At 46.2% G+C, this 22,875-nt stretch overlaps 1 protein-coding gene across 1 annotated transcript in view; it reads left to right on the plus strand.

Moving 5' to 3' along the window:
• MYO3A (myosin IIIA) overlaps nt 1-22,875 on the plus strand; it is a 187,696-nt gene that overhangs the window by 133,224 nt on the left and 31,597 nt on the right. Inside the window, exons 23-30 of the mRNA XM_024208648.1 lie at nt 691-770; nt 908-949; nt 1,485-1,562; nt 11,447-11,652; nt 16,323-16,434; nt 18,449-18,611; nt 19,298-19,384; nt 21,786-21,909. Of these exons, the coding sequence (XP_024064416.1) occupies nt 691-770; nt 908-949; nt 1,485-1,562; nt 11,447-11,652; nt 16,323-16,434; nt 18,449-18,611; nt 19,298-19,384; nt 21,786-21,909 (892 nt within the window). The remainder of the gene's footprint in view (nt 1-690; nt 771-907; nt 950-1,484; nt 1,563-11,446; nt 11,653-16,322; nt 16,435-18,448; nt 18,612-19,297; nt 19,385-21,785; nt 21,910-22,875) is intronic.

Raw genomic sequence — 22,875 nt, forward strand, 5'->3', positions numbered from 1 at the left:
TTCCTGGTGTGGACGGGTGCAGGGTTAATTCGATATAACGGCGCTAAAGTCGACATAAAAGCCTAGTGTAGACCAGGCCTAAAACAATGTCAGGTTGCTAGAATGGTTGATTCTATCAACACAAAAGTGCAATTGTTAAAAGTTCATAAGGCGTTTCCATATTCCTTTAGAAGATCCGTGTCAGCTTAAACTGTTGTAATGCAGCCAGTTCTGGAAGTCATAATGGGAATTTTGCTTGATCCAGAGGGACTGGTTTCCATTTACACTAAAACCCCTTTGCATCATTCTGGCAGTGGAAAAGTGCCTTAAAAGGGATGTAAATTACATTTGCACCTAATTACATTTGCACCTACTCTAAGGCAACTTTATCTGCTACAGCAGTCTGAAGGGGCCTTATGAGCATTAGGTTTGTAGTGAGTGGCTTCCTGATTGGGGCAGATGTGTTTTGTTTTGTGTTTGCTTTAGCAGGTCATGTAAGTGCAGAGTAAGAAATATAGAGCCCTTGTTTCATCTCCTCAAAACGGTTGTGGCTTTCTCAAAGTTCAGTACCAAAAGCTAGAAGGGAAATAAAGAGACACGTAGGAGCAAGGGTTTATATAGACGTACCACCAGGTACTTGGATAATGTGTTTTTTTAGTGTAAGTGAAATATAAATGTTTTAGCAGGTTGTCTCCTCTCATCTTTCCTTAGGTAACCTGGCACATACCAAAAGCAAAAGTGCAATAAACTACCAGATGTGGACCCCCCCAAAATCAATCAATCGTACGAAGGTAAGAAACCTAATTTCACGGCAGTGTTTTGAACCCTCATTTAAAGTAGACAAAGGCAATGTTGTTATTGCTACTGAAAGTAAGCAAGTAACCCCTTCCTTGGTTTTTCTCCCTCTCCTATTTTCTTTTCTGTTTAGCTGGATATCTTTGTGTTGTGCAATTCGTATTCCTTCCGTGAGGTAAAAACCTACAATTTCCCTTCTTTCTGACTATAGTTTTATAACTACTTCAGAAAAAAATATTTCCTTAACTTTACTATTATAGTTAAAAGGAGAAATTAAAAATATTTTCTCTAATTTGTGTGGAGTATGGTCATGTTCTGTAGAGAATAACCAAAATAACAGTGATGCTGAAATTATGTTCAGGACATCAGCAGTCCTTGATATAAAAAATAAATTGTCTCCTCTTATCACATTATTTGTGACAGTTACCTGGATGTTCAGTTATCAAACTGTGTCCTCAGTGTGTGTGTGTGTGTGTGTGTGTGTGTGTGTCTGTATGTGTGTGAGTGTGTGTGTAGCATGTGACAAAGTAGTGTAACGTGCTTGTGCAACAATTCTGATTTTGCTAGTGATTATTCAATAGCCTTTGCAGTGTAGAATACATATTTCTTTTTATTAGTGGTGTTCTTTTAAAGGGCACTTTGTTGGGATGTTGCAAAATAAACTCAGGCTCTCTAAAGATAAGTGTCATTTTCTTTCTTGATCTGTATAGAATGAAACTGAAGATACTACACCTCATCCAAGAGAGACGACCAATATGAAAACACAGACAGTCGCTTCTTATTTTAGAGTAAGACACCAGCTCTTTTCTTATGTTATGCTGGAGTAGAATTAATATTTATTGTTCTTCTTCGAGTGCTTGCTCATGTAAATTCCAACTAGGTGTGTGCGCGCCTAGCGGTACCCGTTGGGTTGGCTGTGGGGCCCTCTGGAGTGGCACCTTCATGGCCGTGTATATAGGTTCCTGCTGACCCGCTGCATCTTCAGTTTCTTCTTACCACCAGTGACAGTTGTTGGAACAGCTCCTCTCTTGTGTTAGCAAGTGACTCCGTAGTGGACTCTCTTTTTCTCCCTGTAAATAGTTTGAAAGTTTTAGTTAGTTATAAGTGTAGTAGTTAGCTACGTTTTAGTTGAGGGTTACCCCCCCACACGCACTACTTTGTTCCTGTCCCGGGGACTGGAGCATGCCTCGGTCTCAGGGCTTCAAGCTGTGCGGGTCCTGCCTGAAGCCATGCCGAAGGGAGACCCACACAGTTCCTGTCTAAAGTGTCTCGGGGAGGGACACCGGTCCGACAGGTGTAAAATCTGCAGGGGTTTTAAGGCCAGAACTAAGACGGAGCAGGACTTTCGCTTAAAGCTCCTTCTAATGGAGTCAGCTGTTCAACCCCACCCGCCCCACGCGGTGTCCGACCGGGCGCTTCGGTGCACAACGTCCAGGTCTCGGTACGGGAAGCCTCGGCACTGAGGTAGGACTCATGCAAAGGGCCACAGCACTGCCATTCCCCAGCACCGAGGACCATCTCTAATGTGAGGCACCGCTTGCAATCGCCAGTGCCACAGAAGAAAAAGAGAGCTGACAGGGGGTGGGAAGATTTGGAGGAGGACTTGAATGCTCCCTCCACACCGGACACATTTGAGGCGGGCAGGGAGCTGATCGCTATGACGGCACAGTTTCCCACTCCCCCGGCAGGTGCACACTTGCCAGCTCAGGCTCCGGCTCCAGAACTGGCAACATCCTTGGCACCGACGCCAATCCGGCATAAGGGCAAGCCCACTATGATGTGGTGCCGATCGCCTTCACCACGGCACTGATCCCCGGCACCATCTCGATCTGCCCCACCCTTGTCAGATTCGGACTTCTCTTCAGAGTCAGAGGCGGACTCTTATGCTTCCAGGCAGAGCCGGCCCCGCTCCCGGCACCAGTTCCAGCACCACCCTAGGCAAGACAAAGGGCAGCCGGGGCCTGTAATGTCCTGGCCTCCGCAGTGACAGGGACCGACGCAGTGGCCCTTCTGGACACCATGTGGGCCTATCGCCAAGTCCAAGGCCCGGATTCCATGGCCCTGTTGGTGACATCGGAGGCGCAAATCCCACCATTGGCCACATCTGTAGCACAGGTGCCTCCCCGGGTTAGGGATGCACAAGCCCAGACTGACGAGGACGTCAGCACCAGAACAGGCACTGGCACCGAAGCAGCTGCTGCCATTTCCTGCACCTCTCAAGCAGCGCAAGGAGATCCCCACGAGCCAGAGGGGCAAGAGGACCCTGTGCCTCCGAGGGCATCGTCCTCGTCCTCCCTGGATGAGGCAGTAGCAGGCACCTCCACCACTCTGGCTGCTATGGACACTGGGGCCCATCAAGACCTGTTCAGGAGGGTGGCCCAGAACCTGAACTTGCAAGCAGAGGTGGTCTCTGGGGATACGGATCCCATGGTGGATATTCTGGCCCCTGATGGGCCCTCGAGGGTGGTTCTGCCCCTCATCAGAACCATACAGAATACCACCAAGGTGCTGTGGCACACACCCGCCTCTATCCCACCAATAGCCAAGGGCATAGAGTGCAAACACTTTGTGCCTTCCAAAGGGTACAAGCACCTCTTCACCCACCCACAGCCCAAGACCCTGGTGCGAACCACAAAGAGTGCCAGGGGCAACCAGAGCCTACCCCCAAATCTAAGGATGCTAAGTAGCTGGACCTCTTTGGTCGGAAAGTCTACTCCACTGGGGGACTCCAGCTTCGCATAGCAAATCAGCAAGTGGTCCTGAGCTGCTATGCTTATAATTCCTGCGGCTCTTTGGCCAAATTCCAGGAATTGCTGCCAGCTGACTCCCGCTCAGAGTTTGGGCTGGTTCTGGAGGAGGTTGCCAGGACCTCTCTTCAGGCCACCCTGGACTCAGCTGACTCGGCCACCCGCACTCTGGGCACGGCCATAGCTATGAAACGCAGCTCTTGGCTACAGGTCTCAGACTGCCGCATGAGGTCCAGAACACAATTCAGGACCTGTTCTTCGACTGCTCCAGCCTCTTTGCAGAGCAGACAAACTCAAGGCTGCATAGCCTTAAGGACTCACGGGTGACCCTCAAGTCTTTGGGGCTGCAAACACCAGCCCCACAAAGAAAGGCATTTAAGCGCCAGGCTGCCCAATGATTCTACCCTGCCCCTCATAGACAGGACTACAGTAGGAAGCGGGGCAGAAGTAATAGGAGGCGCTCATCTCAGGCCTCCTCCAGCCAAGGGCAGGGCTCAGCTAAGCAGCCCTCAAGCGCAAAGCCAAACTTTTGAAGATGTGCCCAAGACGGAGCACCAGTTCAATACCTGGATCCTTCCCCTCCCTTTGTGAACTGTCTATCCCATTTCTACTATGCCTGGGCTCAAATAACCTCAGACCATTGGGTCCTGAGCATGGTAGAATTGGGATATTCTCTCCAATTCTGCTCCCTCCTGCCCTCCCACCCACTCTCTCCGTCCCTCTTCAGGGACCCTTCTCACGAGCAACTTCTAGTGCAGGAGGTGCAAACTCCTACAGGGGAGGTAGAGGAGGTTCCCCTGGAGTTCGGGGCAGGGGTTTCTACTCCTGTTACTTCTTAATCCCCAAGGCCAAAGGTGGGCTCAGGCCCATTTTAGACCTGCGAAACCTCAACAAATTCATGAAGAAATTGAAGTTCCACACGGTCTCCCTGGCCTCCATCATTCCCTCTCTGGATCTGGGGGACTGGTACGCTGCCCTCAACTTGAAGGATGAGTACTTCCACGTCTCCCTAATCCCTTTCCAGAGACGGTTTCTGCGATTTGTGGTCAGCGCCGCGTATTATCAGTTCATGGTCCTCCCCTTTGGCCTATCGGCAGCACCTCGGGTGTTCACCAAGTGCATAGCGGTCGTGGCGGCCTTCCCTCGAAAGCGTCAGGTGCAAGTCTTCCTGTACCTAGACGATTGGCTCATCAAGGGCCAGACCCGAGCCCAGGTGGAAGAACACGTGAACCTGGTATGTACAATGTTCCTCAATCTCAGTCTCATCCTCAACATGGCAAAGTCAACACTGGCTCCCACTCAAAGAATAGAATTCATCGGGGCCCTCCTGGACTTCACCCAGGCCAGGCGTGCCTGCCTGAGTCTCGTTTTCTAGCCATGAGCGCCATCATACAAGGTCTCTACCAGTTCCCCACCACAACAGCCAGAAACTGCCTAAAATTACTTGGGCATATGGCAGCATGCACTTATGTGGTGCAGCATGCAAGGCTGCGCCTCCGTCCCCTCCAGCTGTGGCTGGCCCAAGCGTATAGACCAAACCAGGACCATCTGGACAGTCTGGTCATGCTTTTTCCCCGGGCTCTCGAGTCCCTCCAGTGGTGGCTCAATCCACAGACAGTCTGTGCGGGGGTACCTTTTTCCAAACCTCAGCGGTTGCTGTCACTAGTCATGGATGCATCAGCACTGGGGTGGGGAGCGCACCTGGGCAACCTCAGAACACAAGGCCCATGGTCCCAAGCGGAGGTATCACTACACATCAACGTCAGGGAGCACAGGTGGTGCGTCTAGCTTGCCAGACATTTCAGGCCCATCTTCAGGGCAAATGTGTATCAGTGTTGACAGACAATAGTGATGTTCTATATAAACAAACAGGATGGTGCTCACTCCTCTCCCTTGTGCCAGGAAGCCCTCAGGTTGTGAGACTTTTGCATCGCCCACTCAATACTGTTGGAGGCGTCGTATCTGCCGGGGCACAAAATGAACTGGCTGATTGCCTCAGCAGATCTTTCCATGGCAATGAATGGTCCCTCTGACCAGACGTCATCAGCAATATTTTCCTGAGGTGGGGATCTCACGACACGAGGCAACAGGAAGTGCCAGCAGTTCTGCTCCTTCCTGAATCACAGCACTGGCTCAATAGTGGACGCCTTTCTCCTCTCGTGGGTGGGGCACCTGCTGTATGCATTCCCTCTCATCCACAAGGTCCTCCTCAAGGCCCGGCAGGACAAGGCTACATTGATTCTCATAGCGCCGACATGGCCCCGCCAACACTGGTTCTCCACATTGTTGAACCTCTTGGTGGACACGCCCATGACCTTGCCCATGAGTCCAGACCTCATCACGCAGTTCCATGGCCGCCTTCAGCACCCACGCCTGGCGTCTCTCCACCTCACTGCATGGAAAATCCATGGCTAAACCTGTTAAAAGCTCCAGTGCTCCAATTTGGTTAGGGAGGTTTTCCTTGGCAGTAGAAAGCCCTCCACTCATGCCACTTATCTAGCCAAGTGGAAAAGGTTCTCTATTTGAACGGCACCCCTCTGCTGCAGTCCTCAATCCCCTTTATACTGGACTATTTACTCTGCTTAAAGCAGCAAGGGCTGGCAGACTCATCAATCAAGGTGCACCTGGCAGATATTTCTGCTTTCCACCCGGGCGCAGCGGGGCAGTCAGTATTTGTTAACCCCATGGTTGGACGCTTCCTTAAAGGGCTAGATAGACTGTACCCCCGGATGCGGCAACAGGTCCCCCCATGGGACCTTAACCGGGTCCTCTCAAGGCTCATGGGGGGGGGCCCCTTTCGAATCTCTAGCAACTTGTTCTCTGGTTTACCTCTCTTGGAAAGTGGTGTTTCTCATGGCTATCACGTTTGCCAGAAGAGTGTCTGAGCTCAAAGCTGTAACGTCTGAGCCCCCTTATACAGTGTTTTATAAGGACAAGGTACAATTGCGGCTGCATCTGGCTTTTCTCCCTAAGGTTATTTCATGCAAATCAGGACATCTTTTTAACACTGTTCTTCTCAAAGCCACATGCTAATGACAGGGAATGCCGGCTCCATTCCCTAGATGTTAGACAGGCGCTGGCTTTTTACATTGAGCGGACAAAGCCATTTAGGAAGTCGACACAACCCTTCATCGCCATTGCAGAGAGAATGAAAGGTCTGCCAGTCTCATCCCAATGAATCTCTTCTTGGATCACGGCCTCTATCAGGCAACCTGGCAAAGATTCCAGCCCCAACACTGACTGCACACTCCATGAGAGCGCAAGCTTCATCTGCAGCATTCCTGGCACAGCTCCCCAGTCAGGACATCTGCAGGGTGGTGACGTGGTCATCTATTCATACCCTTACGTAGCACTACACCATCACGCAGCAAGCTAGAGACAGTGCCACGTTTGGTAGAGCAGTGCTTCAGTCTGCAACTCGGTGAACACCGACCCCTCCTCCGGGGAACTGCTTGGGAGTCACCTACTTGGAATTGACATGAGCAATCACTCGAAGAAGAAAAAATGGTTACCTACCTTTTGTAACTGTTGTTTTTTGAGATGTGTTGCTCATGTCCATTCCAAGACCCACCCGCCTCCCCTCTGTCAGAGTATCCGGCAAGAAGGAACGGAAGAGGCAGCGGGTCGGGACCAATATACACAGCCATGAAGGAGCCACTCCAGGGGGCTCCACAGCCGATCCGATGGGGCACTAGGGAAAAACCTTCCAACGATCATGCAAACGGGGCGTACGCACCTACTTGGAACTGACATGAGCAACACATCTCAAAGAATAACAGTTACAAAAGGTAGGTAAGCATTTTTTTCGGCTTTTAAAATGCAACCACTTTCCTCTCCAGGTGCACACATGCGTGATTTTAGCGACAACCAATCACAAAGACAATAGGGGTGAAGTTCATAGATACCACAGTGATGAGTGCAGTATACATGCCTAGATTAATGTGATGGTTCATGTTTCATTTGATGGAGTAGAATTACTCACAGGCCCAGACTTCACGCTTTCAGGTGCAAGATGATGTAAATTACACCTCCCTGTGCCACCCTGGACTGCTTTGCCTCAAGGATGACAAACACAAGGGAGAACAGGGACTCATGGTATTGGACCCCTTTCAGGGTCTGAGCAGAGGATGGCAGATTTCATTTCCACCCGGTGCTCCACAGGAACTTCAGTGATGAGGCTGCAGAGGAGATGCACTGAATCAACCTCCCTGGCTTCTCCTCTGTCAGTGCCATTCCCTTGCCGTATACGTGGCCATGCTCTCCAGCCCCTCCACAGAACATTGCTATGATGAGTCTTCCCTTCCTTTGCAGATTATAATGACACGGAGTCACAAAATCATAATGATTTTTGCAAACAAATGAAATCCTGTGAATAATCACAATTAGGTATTAATCCCTCAGTGCAACGCTCAGGCATTATGCCACCAGAATAACAAAAGAGCAAGGATAGTCCAGGGGCGAGAGTGAGCCCAGTTCAGTTCCCTGCTCTGCCACAGACTTCCTGTAGGACCTCACTTAATCTCTGTGCCTGAGTTCCCCGTGTGTAAAATGGAGATAATGGCACTTCCCTATTTCCCAGGGGAGTTGGGAGGATAATGCATTAAAAAATGTGAGATGCTCAGATACTACAGTAATGGAGGCTGTATAAATACCTAACATTGACTAACAAGCTGGGCATTCACAGCCGGTGATGCATATACCCTGCAGAGCATTGCTATTGTAAAGCATGTTCCAGAGCTGAAGACGAGTGTATGCAGAATCGAACATAAAAGAAAATAATCAATCGCATAGTCCTTAAGCATCACTGCAATGAAATGCTGTTAATGCAGTCCAAGTTGTTTTGCTCTTAAATGCTATATTCCAAATGCTGATAAAGAACCTACCTTTGAAAACAGCTTCTGCCAAAGTCCACAGGTACAGTTATATTTCCTTTATGCTAATTCCTCCAGCATGGCACTTTGAGCTGGCTAATTTGGGGCCTGATTCTGCTTTCCCAACTCCCATTGATTCACGTCTTCTAGCAAAAACATAAAGGTGCCTCAGATTATGCTACTGCCTCTTATGAAAATATTTTATTTACTTTCAGGGTAAAGAATAGCAAAGAATAACAGACACTTTGTTTAGGAGACAGAATAAAGCACCTTCTATTACTAACAGGGAGATAAACTACATAATGTGCTAGTGCCATATTAGGATGATATTTTTAGGGTGATATTTTTTAACATTCTGGACAGAGAGTAATAGAGAACCTAGTTTTTCCACTCTAATTTCTATGATTCTGTGAACTAACAGCAAATCTAGCAAGACATTTCATTGCACCAACTTCTGTTGGTGAGAGATACTAGCTTTCAAGTTACATAGAGCTCTGTCTCAGGTCTGGGAAAAGTACTGAGGTCTGGGTCTACACTACAGCCCTATATCGGTATAACTACTCACTCGGGATGTGAGAAACCCACACACCTGAGCCACATAAATTACACTGACATAAGTGCTTGTGTGGACAGCACTATGTTAGCAGGAGAGCTTCTCCTGTCAACATAGCTACCGCCTCTTGGATAGGTGGATTTACTACACCAACAAGAGAGCTCTCTCTCCCATCAGCTTAGAGCATCTTCATTAAAGCGCTACAGCAATGCAGCTGCACTGATGCAGCATTTTAAGTGTAGATGTGCCCTCAGAGTGTCACAGCTAAATACAAGGTCAAAGAGATAGTTTAGTAAGTAGTTTGAACATATTCTAAGGGACCATTCAAGGTGAAGTGGCCCATTAACACCCTTGTAGTCATAGGACAAAAAAAGGGGACTAGTGGGTTACAGATTGTTGTAATAAGACATAATTCCAATGTCTTTATTAAGACCATGATATTTAGTTTCTAGCAAAGTGATGAATTTAAGCTCCCAGGTTTGTCTTTTGAAAGTGTTGGGCAGGTTTCCTTTGAGGAGATGACAGAGAGATCAGATACAAAGTGATTGCTTTGTGACATGTTCATCCACAGGTGATACAGTGGTTTTTGTCTTTTATCATTTTCCTGTGTGAGAGCAGTGACTGTCTGGTTTCATCCACATAGTTGTTATTGGGGCATTTCGTGCACTGGATGAGGCACACCACATGGTGTGATAGGCATGTGTAAGACCATGGATCTTGAAAGGTGTATTGTGGGGGGTGTTGATTGGAGCAGTGGAGATATGTCTGCAGGTTTTGCATCTGTTGTTCTGGCAGCATCTGGTGCCGCTTTGAGTTGGGAGTCCTAGTCTGTGAGGAGCTTCCTTCTGGTGATGAGCTATTGGAGGTTGGGGGGTTGTTTGAAGGCCAGAAGAGGGAGTTCAGGAAAGATTTCTTTCAGGATGGGGTCCCCATTGAGTATGGGTTATTGTTTGATGATACACTGCATACAGCAAATCTAGCAACAGATACAAGGATTGGGATTAGCTAAATCTTGACAGCAGTGGTGCAGTGGAAACTGCTATCCAAAGCGTGATTGCCATTGCAGGCACAAGAGGATTCAGACTGAATCCTGCTACATTACTCGCATGCAGAAATCTACAGATGACTCAGAAATGCATCTGCAAATCTCCTTATTCATTATCTTGTCCTAGCTGACTGAGCTTCATCACCAAGCTATTGATAGTTAATTTAGCACCATACACACAGTGTAGCATCTGTCCAGAATGGAAATACAGATTTTATTGCAGAATATATGCTGCTTGAAGTCCTACACTGGTGTTGGGTGTCTAGCCTACTATCACACAGCTGTCTTACTACTCCTGGCTACTACTTTCCTTTGAGTCACTTTGAATTAGGAAGTAGGCTCTTCATTTGTGTGTTAATAGGATCCTGCAATGGAACAATTCTGTAGAAACCCATCAGGACCACGAGGTCCAGATTCAGCCCTGCTGGCATGGAAAGCTACAAACCTCCCTGTGCCAGGCTGGGGTACAGGCTGGGTGGGGGCAGTGCAAAGGATCAATGTGAATTGTGAACTGGTGTTTCCACTACTGCTCTCCCCACAGGTTCCTCCTGGGGAAAGCAGCTATAGTTACCTACACCCAGTGGTTCCATAACAGAACCAGAGGAACATGCTGAATCAGATGGGCCTAGCCAGATGTGCTTTGGGGCTGTTTAGTTACCTTCATTCCCTCCCCAGCAAAGGAAAGGTTACATTTATTTTCTTGCCACACTTCAACTTCCCATCCTTAGCTTGACCTCTTACTCCTGGTAACCTCCATCAGCTCCTGTCTCAGAGATGAATGAGGACTTTATATAAATATTAAATACAGGAGCATAGAAAAAATGTTTTTTAATTTCCTAATAATGAGATTCAGTTCCCCGATAGATGGCCCAATCCTGCAGTATTTGCTCATCCCAATACAACCATTCATTTCATATTGTAACGGCATTTCTTATTTAATACCTTTCTGTTTTGACAACTGTGGTCAGAATCAATGTCCCTTAGGTGAACTTGGCTTGCCAGGTCTCAACGATATGGACCATGCCATGGCTCATGCAGTTCAGCAGCATCAACAGCAACGCAATGGGCCATCAAAGAAACTTGCAAAAAATATACACATTTTGTTTTGGAGTATTTTTAACTGTGATCAAAAACACTGCTGCTTCCAAAAACAAAACTGGTGCTTAATTAGCTGTTAGAACTGTAGATTACTACAATTTATGGGAACATACTGATTGGGAATTTGTTATTCGTGCTTGCCTGAAGGTAATGTTTGGCTCAAGTATAGTCGATGTCAGAGAGACTAGAATTTCAGCTTGATTTGTCTACAATTAAGCCACTAGCAGAATTTAAATGGATTTGGAGTTATACCTACAGTACCACTCATGCGAAATGAAATTTCAAATGCACAGATGTGCTTGTAGAATAGGAGGCTTTTATGTATCACAACAGAAAATGTTTCTCCGTTTTCTTGAAGTATTCTCTGATGGATTTATTATCCAAGATGGTGGTTGGCCAGCCTCATTTTGTCCGTTGCATCAAGCCAAACAATGATCGGCAGGCACACAAGTATGACAAAGAGAAGGTACTGGTACAGCTGCGCTATACGGGAATTCTGGAGACGGCAAGAATTCGGAGACAGGGTTATTCCCATCGCATACTGTTTGCTAACTTCATAAAACGGTAAGTACATGTACATATGAGCATATTTCTATGATTGTTGTCTGATGTTTGCTGAATGTCATCAGCATGCTTGGAGCTGTATAAAACAAAGATAAAGACAAAGTCCTTGTCAAAGATCACAAGCTAGACTGGACAGACAGAATATTTCAGACATGAGGGTAACACATCATTTTGATTTGTAGGAAAAGATCACACATCTCTGACCTATTGTTTCAGGCTCATTGCAGACTCAGGCAGAAACCACTCTGCTCAGTCTGAAAGTTTTCTCCAGAACTATAAGGGCTAGAAACTTAATATTTTAAATTAAATCTTAGAATTTGGAGCAAATGATGACATCCTCCAAAAACACATTACTGTATCTCTAGCCACTGAGAGCCAGTTTAGTTCAGCCTCTAGCTTTGCAGAGAGGCACATGATGATCTGGGTATTGCACATTAAAGATTAAGGTAGAAGTGCATAAATGCATGGTTTTGTTTTTTAAAGTGTAGTTGAGAAGTAATATTCATTTGTTAAGAGACTAGTCTCACCCTTGTTATAACTGGGAGAATGTTAAGTAAAAAAGTCTCCACTTGTAAGAGATTAAGCAGTTATTTTGCATTTCTCTTTTACAAATGTAGAAGCCAGACATTTTCCTGGATAAGAACTTAGATTTACAGGGGGAAAATAGAAGAAATTGTGCAGATAACACCCACTCTGACAGAAGCTTTTAAAACTAATAGGCACTAGAAGTAGACAGCCGATGACAGAGACACAGAAGAACAAGCTGATGATTTGATAAGTTTGTTTCGGGAGAGCATACTGGGGGGGGCATGACTGTGTCAGAAAAGCACAGCTTGATGAAGGCTGTTGAAAGTAGTTTCAAGTGAACAAGGTGTGTCTGGGGCTTTGGTTATTGCTTTTAAAGATTTTACTGCTAGTGTAAAGGGGGGAAGCGGAGAGCATAGTGAGCCAGATCCTCCACGGGTGTAAATCACTCTCGCTCCACTGATTTCAACAAGGCTGGGTTGATTTACACCCATGGAGGATCTGGCCCAAAGCACAAGGAGTTTTGTTAAATAGCTGGCAGTTTTTTATTGAGACTTACAGTCAGAGACCTGGGAAAATGGGAAAGGAGGTCAAGTGGACGGAAAATTAGCCAAGCCAATAAGCAGTCTCTCCTTTTTTTATTATACTGTGGGCAAAATATTGCCCTCATTTACACCTGAGCAATCCAGGCTTTGTGTGTACAGAGGAGCTGAATGACAAGAAAAGAAGGCAGCCAAGCTTGAAGGAGGCACACATAGTGTCCACATAATTGTTCTCAAACTAAGAAAACTAGGAAAACTTTATTGTATTTAAAGCTTTTGCATGTAAAGGATAATAAATATATGGAGTAAGTTTAATAAAAAGACTACCAAAGCTAAATCTAAAGCGATATCTAGGTGACTATTCAAACAAACAAAAGATGGGGTGTGATGAGGGGTAAAGAGAAGACAGTGCTAGTTGCACAGATTTCTTGAGGGACATGGAATTTATTCACTGATTTTAGGGAGAGCCTGCAATTCTGCACACTACTTTCTACCTCCTCAGAAAAAGCCTGGGTAAATAGTCTTTGCAATGTGCCAAACTGAGACTCTGTTGAAGCAAAGGAGGAGCAAATTCTAAGGTTACACACTCTCATAAGAATGCTCTGTCTTCAGCTGAATGCATCCAGGGAACTGTCATCTTAGAGCATTTCTGCTGATCTCAAATGCCGATTAAAACAGGAGGAGAGAGAGGCATTCTCTAAGGCACGGGTTCTCAAACTAAGGGTCGGGGGGTTATATGGGGGGTTGCGAGCTGTCAGCCTCCACCCCAAACCCCACTTTGCATCCAGCATTTATAATGGTGTTAAATATATAAAACTTGTTTTTAATTTATAAGGTAGGGTTACCATATTTGAACTTTCAAAAAAGAGGACACTCCGGGGGGGGGGGGGGTGTAGCCCCGCCCCCTAGCCACTCCCTCCCAATTCCCGCCCCCCTGACTGCCCCCCACAGAACCCCCAACCCATCCAACCCTCCCTGCTCCTTGTCCCCTGATCGCCCCTTCCCGGGACCCCTGCCCCTAATCACCCCCCGGGACCCCACCCCTTATCTAAGCCTCCCTTATCTTTGTCCCCAACTGCCCCCTCCTGAGACCCCCCCACCCTACCTGTCCCCTGACTGTTCTGACTCCTATCCACACCCCTGCCCCCGCCAGATCCCCCGGACTCCCACGCCCATCCCACCGCCCCCTGACCCCTCCCCCCAGAACCCCCACCCCATCCAACCCTTCCCTGCTCCCTGTCCCCTGACTGCCCCAATCCCTCTCCACACCCCTGCCCCCTGACAGGTCCCCCACAGAACCCCCGACCCATCCAACCCCCCCTGCTCCCTGTCCCCTGACTGCTCCGATCCCTCTCCACACCCCCGTCCCCTGACTGCCCCCCCATAACTCCCAACTCATCGAAACCGCTCCCTGACTGCCCCCCAGGACTCCCCTTACCACCATGCCGCTTGAGCCACTGGCTCCACGTGGAGCAGGCTGCCGTGTGCATAGCCCCTCCCCCACAGAGTGCTGAGGCAGGGGGAGGGGGGAGCGGGGGAGGGGCTCTGGCTGCTGGAGGCCAATCGGAGTGGCTCAATCGGCCCCAGCCACCCTATCAGCCGCGCTGCACTCTGCATGGAGGGGAGGGCTGGGGAAATCCCGGACCTTTCTATCTTATTACCAGTTCCTTCCGGACGGCTATTTAAAGACGAAAAAGCCGGACATGTCCGGGGAAATACGGACGGATGGTAACCCTATATAAGGGGGTCACACTCAGAAGCTTGCTATTTGAAAGGGGTCACCAGTACAAAAGTTTGAGAACCACTGCTGTAAGGTATGCAGGACCCAAACTGTAAAGGGCTTCATAGATCAGACCAACACCTTAAATTGCATTCAGCAAAGAACTGTAAGCCAGTATAGTCTCTGCAACACACATGCAGTATGTTCCCAGCAAGGAGTTAGTAGGCAGCCACCTTCTGCACCAGCTGAAGTTTTGTGGCCCCAGGCTAGGGGTGGCAGAGGCATGGGTATGAGATATTAAAATTCAATATTTGAAAGAATACCTTTAAACAGAAAACAACTGTAAAAATGATTGACATGTTCTTTGTTACTGATGTAAGGGTGTGACAGGATCCCCGGGGTGCAGCCTGGGACTGTGGGGCCGCTGTGCCCCTTTAACTGACTCCAGCCTGGGCTGTCTCTCACAATGCCTTGCTGGTGACCAGCAGCAAACCCCTCCAGGTGCTGTTATCACTCAGAACAACTGCATGTGGAGCCCCACACCCAGCTAGATTGCATGAATGATCCCAGAGCCACTCAAGAATCACAAAAAGATGCACCAGCCGAATCCCCCCAGCTCCCAGCACTGAACCTCAGGAAGATACCGTCTTGCACTGCTCAAGATGAGCCATGCAGATTTATTCATTGGTTCACCACTTCATCAATGGAGAGTGGATATACACTAGTCTTTGAAAACCTGAGCAGATCTATCACACACTTCAGACAAACTCACTGGTAAAGATAAACGGTAAAACAAATTTATTGACCACAAAAGATTGATTTTAAGTGATTATAAGTGATAGGCAAAAAGTCAGAGTTAGTTACCAAAATAAAATAAAATATAAGCATGCAGTCTAAACTCTCCACCCTATTAGACTGGGCAACATCTAGATTAAGCAGTTTTTCTCACCCCACTGTATATTGCAGTTCATAGTACACAGATCTGACCCTTGAAACCTGGGCCAGTCTCCTCTGTTGGAGTCTTAAGTCTTCTCAGTGTCCATGTTGCTTGCAGCATAGGTGGGGGAGGAGAAAAGGCCAAGCATGTGGCCACTGTGTTTTGTTTTATACCCTTAGTCTATGTGCTTGTAGAACACAAGTCCAGACATGTCTGGTGGGCACTGCTGAGTCTCTAGGCAAGGCTGAGCAATTCCCCTGGTGTGGCCTCAGTTGAGTCATTGCATTGTAGCTCCCTTGCTGAACAATAGCTGGTGATGTCTGTTCAACAGCACCCACCCGGGTGTTAGTTACCTCCCTGGTCATTGTCTCTGTAGAGCTAGTATCTGGGCACCTTCAAAACCTACAGCATATTTTAGTGAAAACCATACAACACAATTCTTATAATTTCATGTGCATTAATGATATGCATATATGGGTAGAAAAATGACTTCAGCAGATCATAACCTTTCCCCTGATACCTCACAAGGCCTGCTTTATATGCAAGATCACAATTATATATAAATGAGGAATATGGGGGTTACCGGGTGCTCCCCCAAGGTACAGAATGTCACAAAAGGATTATCCACAACATGCAAAGAAGTAGTAAAGGCAACGAATTGCCAAAGACTCTCACTAGACAGCATGTTTTCTGAGAGTCCTGTAGTGATGTTAATAGAACTAAAAAACCCTCCAGGGTGTACAAGATCTCTTTCATGCACCTTTAACTGTGTTTCTAATTTCTGTATATAAACACACAGTGATTTTTGGCATGTTCTTCTTTTTAGTACATTATGTATTGCTTCATACAAAAACATTTTAAACTAGGTTTCATTTACATGAATGGCGTGCATCTGCATTTTTCAGTCATTCCATATTACTGTAATAATCATATTTTTGTCTTTTAGGTATTACCTCATCTGTTACAAAACAAATGATGATCCTCCAGTCAGCCCTGAAACCTGTGCTGCTATCTTAGAAAAAGCCCGCCTTGACAACTGGGTTCTTGGAAAAACCAAAGTAATATTTTCACATACTTTGCATACATTTCACTATGTGTTTGTAAAGATATTAAGCAAACTCTGCTCTCGGTTACTCCACTGGAATTACTTTTGATTCACATGCGTAAAAAAATTATTTCATTGGACACCCCTTACTGACAATTAGGCTGAAATCCTGGTCCCTCAGTGGGGGGAGAAGAGTTAGCAGCAGATGATCTCAGATGTAGAGAGTGGGGGAAGATTTGGTTATGGACAGAGGCCACCTATAAAAAAACTAGGCCAGTAGCGCTGGAATATATTTAGTAGTGGGGGTTGCTGGCGGCCAGGACCCGAGCCCCAGGTGAGATGAGGCGTTGGGGAGCGGAGTGTGGGCGGAGGGCCAGGAGCAGGTCATAGGCGCGGGAAACACCCCCAGGTTTTATGCACAGAGCCAGCGGCTGGGGAGCAGGGCGCAGGGCCAGTGGTCCTGCATAAAACCTGGGGGTGCTGCAGCACCCCCGTACCCCTACTTCCCGCACCTATGAACTAGGCAGCTGCCTAGGGCAGCAGATTTGGCCGGTCACCTTTTAATCATGATGGAGGGATATCTGAAGCAAATTTGAGTGGTTTTGCAACTCTTTACACTGGATTACATGCCACTCATTCAAATTTGGCTTGGCTGCCCCTCTATCATGACTGAGGGGCAGCCAGGCCAAATCTGCTGCCCTAGGCCTATGAGGAGGGGGGCAGCACACTGAAGATTTGTGTAGGGTGGCAGATTGACTTGAGTAGCCTCTGATTAGGGTGGAGATAAATATCTGCTCCCTCATTATTGCCCGGTGGCACCAGTAGAATTTATCAGCCTCCCTCCCACCTGAGCCTTTCTAGCCTGATTTGTCAGAAAGGGCCTCCCTGCTGGGAAACTACAGGAGGTTTGCTAGACAGAGAAGGTGCCATAGGAGAAAAGCTGGTGTCTCCACACCTCAAACAACTTCAGCCTCAAGTCTCCCCTTCTCTGAAGGTAACGGGGGGGAGGGGGAACAGAAGATTCAAAGAGAGGTGGAGACATAGAACTGAAGCTGTCTGAGGTGCAGAGACACCTGTCTGAGGCACCTTTCTCCATGGCCACACCTCTTCTTGTTCACGCCTGTCTAATGAACCAGAAATGGATTCATAATGGGACTACCAGAGAAGAGAAGAAAGATCTTCCTCAAAGGCAGAGGGGTATTGCTGGGGCAGGTTTTTCTAAAGAAGGCTGGGACAAGGATCCATGGATGCACCTCCCCGCCCAACCTCTCTCATGTTGGGAGGTGGGACCAAAGGAGAAAATGGGGATGGGGAAAGGAGAATAACTGGAGGTATGGGAATTTATATCCCACTATTTACTTAAATGGAGTTACTCCAGATGTACACCAATGTAACTGAGACAGGATCTGACAGACAGAGACTATGACAAAAGGAGTAGAGAGGAGAGGTCAGAAAAGTCCTGAAAAAAATAGATACAATGGGACTGATTCTCCTCCTACCTACAGTAACTGGTTTCACACCAGTACAACTCCATTAACGTCAATGGAGTTACTCCTGACTTACTCCAATGTGAGAGCAGAATCAGGCCTGATGTTTGTATCACTTGTGCCAGTCTTGCTTTGGGGGTTGTTTTTCTATGGCGTAGGCTTCCCTGAAAGCAAATTAAAAAATAAATAAATGGCATGGGTTTAAGGTACTGGACAAAAGCATTAACAGACTGGAGTTAGTTTTGTGAAATATGCATCACAGGAAAACACTGAGGAGATTAAAGTATCTTCCAATGAAAATACAAATAGTGTTTTGGCCACTTGTGTTACCAACTCAAATTACAGAATTATTTCAGCTTTGTCACCTTCAAAAATGATCATTTAAACAATGGAACTAAAGGCTTCGTTCTTCCTCTGATGGTCATACAGAATTCCTGTTGATGCTAAATAGCCTAATACACATATATGAATCACTGTGAGAAGACTGTCTAGACCATATTAATTAATGCTGTGTATCACTGTTTGTTTACTCTCTTTAAGGTGTTCCTTAAATACTATCATGTGGAGCAGTTGAATTTAATGAGAAAGGAGACGGTTGACAGGATTGTTTTGATTCAGGCCTATGTCAGAGGGTGGCTAGGTTCAAAGAGATACAAAAAATTAAAGGAGAAAAGGGAAGAAAGTGCTATTAAAATACAGTCAGGTAATAGCTCAACAGCATTTTAGAATAAATGTGCATATGGATGAAATATGGCTTCTTACATTTTGTCCTTTTAAACCTGTTGCACTTGATAAAGCATTCTATGTTTGATGTTTTATGTATTTTTATGAAAATAAATCGGTTAATCAGGTTATGACAATAATCTCTTCACTACAGTTGTCTATCAATGTTACTTTTAAAAGGCAATTTTAACAACAAAGGAATGTGAATACATAAATAATATTTTATTCTTAAAATTCCAGTGTACTCTGACAATGTCACATAATATACCAGTGAAAAATTAATGTATTAACCACCTTGGATAATAAAACTAATTAAGCTATTGATTGAGAAATCGCTAATTGAACAGTCTCCTTTTAGCATAACTTTGAGCATCATCCTCTTGGAAGTTCTAACATCTACATTTTTTATATACTAATTGATTCCATAATTACAATATGACCTGGAGGACCCAGATTTTACATATTTTATACAGTTTGTGCTTCCTTGTCATAAATTTGGAAACCTGACTGACAATTCAAAAGTGTGTTTCTTTGTAAAAACATCCTGGAAATATATGATGTTTGAATACTTCAATTCTGATGCCATAATTCCTTGAAGAATTCTTTATTTTCATATTCTTCTATATCACCTAATGGATGAGCTTAAATTTTCCCACCTCTTTTTAGTTTACAGGGGCTTTGTTGCTCGTAAAGAATATGAAAATGGAAAAAATAAATACAAAATGGAAACATTTATTACCAGACTTCAAGCAGGTAAGGACTGTTAGCTTTCTAGACTTGTAATTCACTGTCTTTATCAATCTGCTTATACTCAATGTAGTGGGCCAGATCCTCAGCTGCTATAAAGCTACATTGACTGCAGTGGAGCTACATCAGATTGCACCAACGATCTGATGCACATATCTCTGCTTGTAAATATTGTATATATGTATGCACACTCAGGGGTGAAAATAACATAGAAGACTTACCGGTACGGGGTCCCAGCTCCAGGCCCCCAGAAGGGGCAGGGCCTCAGGTGGAAGGGGCCGGGCTGGAGGGTCAGCCTCCCCCAGCCAGCCCTTCCGCGCTGCCCAGCCTGCACCTCCCAGGGCTCCAGCGATGATTTAAAAGTCCTGGGACTCTGGTCGCTGCCACGGTAGCAGTGGCCGGGAGCCCCAGGCCCTTTTAAATTGCTGGGCCCTGGGGCAGCTGCGTACAGGCCCATAGCGGCAGCCACTTCTTACCTGTATGCCGTACCAGCCCACTTTCACCTCTATGCACACTATATATCTGCTTGCATTTAATGTATATATACAATATTTGTCTGTATGCTCTTGTATATATTGTTTACATTTTTGTATATGTTTGTTACATGTTAGATAACATTTACTTTAGAGAAGAGTCTTATCTATAGCTATGCATATGTCTCTGGTTGTCTTCTGTCATAGCTCTGTTCCTACCTATCAAAATGTTCTTTCTCTTCCTCTTTGCCAAGATATCTCTGCTGTGACATCTCCCAAGATTCAATTCTTGATCCTTTGCTTTTTTCTATCTACCCTGTCCCTCTTGGTCATTTTGATAACCATCACTTGTGTGTATGCAACCTGACACTGATCTCAGGTGGTGTATATTCAGGAGTAACTCAATTGCAGTCTCTGGAATTTTACCAGTGTAAAACTGGTCTGAGAGCAGAATCAAATCCAAAGAGGTCACCATTGAAAGTCAATATTTACCAACATGATGATATCTGAGATGCCCCGATTACCTCCTCAGCAGAGGGAATCTCAAACGCCACAATGTAGCAACAGCTCGTTCATGTTGATTAACCACTGCACTGTATCTTATGATATCTTTAATTCTCCTTTGTGTCCACTCTCTCTTCCTGACGTGTGGCTTCAGCTCAACTTCCTTCAGCATAAAAGAAGCAAAATCATATGATGCCCATTCTCTCACACTTTTAGTGGCTCTGCTCCCCATTTGTTTCAAAATCCAGTTCAAAATTGCCATCCTTGTTTTGAAAACCATCCTTGGACATGCTCCATCCTACCCCAACGATCTGGGCTAACTTCACAGGTGAAGCTAAGTAACTTGAAACAGATCAGATGCTGTCCAAACTTACATTTACACTGGTATAACTCCTTTGACTTCAGTGGAGTTACTCCTGATTTGAACCTATGTAAGTGAGAGGAGAATCAGGCCCAGAAAGTCTAAGGCTATGTCTACACTACAGACCTTACAGCAGCACAGTTGTATCCCTGCAGCTGCATTGCTGTAAGGTCTCCTGTGTAGCCACTCTATGCCAACGGGAGAGAGCTCTCCCACTGGCATAATTAAACCGCCCCCAACAAGCAGCGGTAGCTATGTCTGCACTAGAGCATCTCCCACCGACATAGCACTGTCCACACCGGCGCTTTGTCTGTGAAACTTATCTTGGTCAGGGGGGTGGTTTTTTCACACCCCAGACCAACAAAAGTTTTACCAACAAAAGTGCTAGTGTAGACAAAGCCTAAGAAATTCTAGAAAGAATCTAAGTTCATGTAATTTCCACTGTCTTTGGGGCCCCCTAAAAGTACATGTTAAATCCATTTATATTCATTTCTAGACTACGCTGTAGTCTGAGTCTGGCCCCCAGTGCATCTACTGGAGTGCAACTTGATGTAGCTCACGGAGAGAGGAATGCAGCAAGAAAGTCAGCTAATGGGGGGGTGTAAATAAGGCAGATAGGCCACCCCTACCTGAAATTTGGCTCCTTGGCATGTAATTCACACCATCTTAGAACCCATTACACTCACTTACACATCAGTAAATGTGTGCTGGGGAGTCTAATTTACACCACTTTACATATCAATTCTGAATTTGGCTTCTTCCATTCCCTACCCCACTCCCTAGTTCTTCTACCATTGCCTCCTTCTATGATCCTTCACATAATGTCACCACTGCAGGTGTGAGACCATTCTCCTCTGTAGCTTCTGTCATCTCAATAAACTTCCTGTATCCCTCCACTTCACTGACTTGCCATCACATTTAAAATCTCACTTGAAAACACAGCTTTCCCCACCTTGCCTCTACTATCAGGTTCCTGTCTTCTGCAGGTTTTTTTTATTTAACTCTGTTAAAAGTTTGAAATACAGCTTGGGTGTTGTCTAAAATGGTATTGTACTGTAATTTGTATCAGTTGCAAGAGGATACTTAATCAGAAAGAAAAGGAAAGAAATAACAGATGCATCGAACAAAGCAGCAACAACAATTCAATCTCACTACAGGGGATATAGGGAGAGAAAAAGCTTCAAAAAGAAAAGGTAGTGATCTTTTCCTTCTATTGTATCACTTAAATGTCTCCTGCTTCAGTAAACACATTGTCAGAATCAGCAATATTCTCTGGAAATGAAGCAGAATTGGATGCTTCTGTGTAGCACAAATAGTTTTACTCCTGGGGGCATTCTGCACCAAAAAATTAAAAATTCTGTGCACAATATTTTAAAATTCTGCAAATTTTATTTGTCAAAATAACACTACGTAATCACGCCAGTTTCAACTATTTTGGTAATTTATTTCAAAATAGCTGTCAGCAAGTATGTCTGTAACAATACAGACACACACAAAAATTCCCCCAGGAGTAGAGAGTGAAAGAAACCTCTATGACAGCCCAGTTCCTGTTTCTCTGCCCTAACCCCAGAGCCCAGCTGGGGGCCAGACAACCACAACCCCTCCCCCACAGAGCCCAGCCATGCCCCCCCAGCCAATACACCCAAAACTCCTCCCCCCAGAGCCCAACCATAGCCCTCCCCCAGCCCAGATAACTGCACTCTTTCCCCCCTAGAGCCCAAGGATCCAGGGGGAGAAACAGACTGATACTCAGTACCAGGCTTGCATGGAGTTTCCTGTGCTCTGCCCTCTCTTTCCCTCAGGGCATGCTGAGAACTGCAGCCAGGGCCGGCTCCAGGGTTTTGGCCGTCCCAAGCAGCCAAACAAACAAACAAAAAAAGCCATGATCGCGATCTGCGGCAGCAATTTGGCGGGAGGTCCTTCGCTCCGAGCAGGAGTGAGGGACCGTCCGCCAAATTGCCGCCGAACAGCTGGACGTGCTGCCCCTCTCCGAAGTGGCCGCCCCAAGCACCTGCTTGGTAAGCTGGTGCCTGGAGCCGGCCCTGACTGCAGCTGCCAAGATCCCTCTAGCTCCCTCTCCCTCCCCCCCAGCAGTGTCTTCTATGTGTGGCTCCTAGTGGCAGCTAGTAGCACTGCAGCCCTTTTCTGTGGAGGAAAAG

This window comes from Terrapene carolina, unplaced genomic scaffold (genome assembly GCF_002925995.2).
Source record: "Terrapene carolina triunguis isolate 2854851 unplaced genomic scaffold, T_m_triunguis-2.0 Scaffold84, whole genome shotgun sequence".
NCBI classification, from domain to species: Eukaryota; Metazoa; Chordata; order Testudines; family Emydidae; genus Terrapene; species Terrapene triunguis.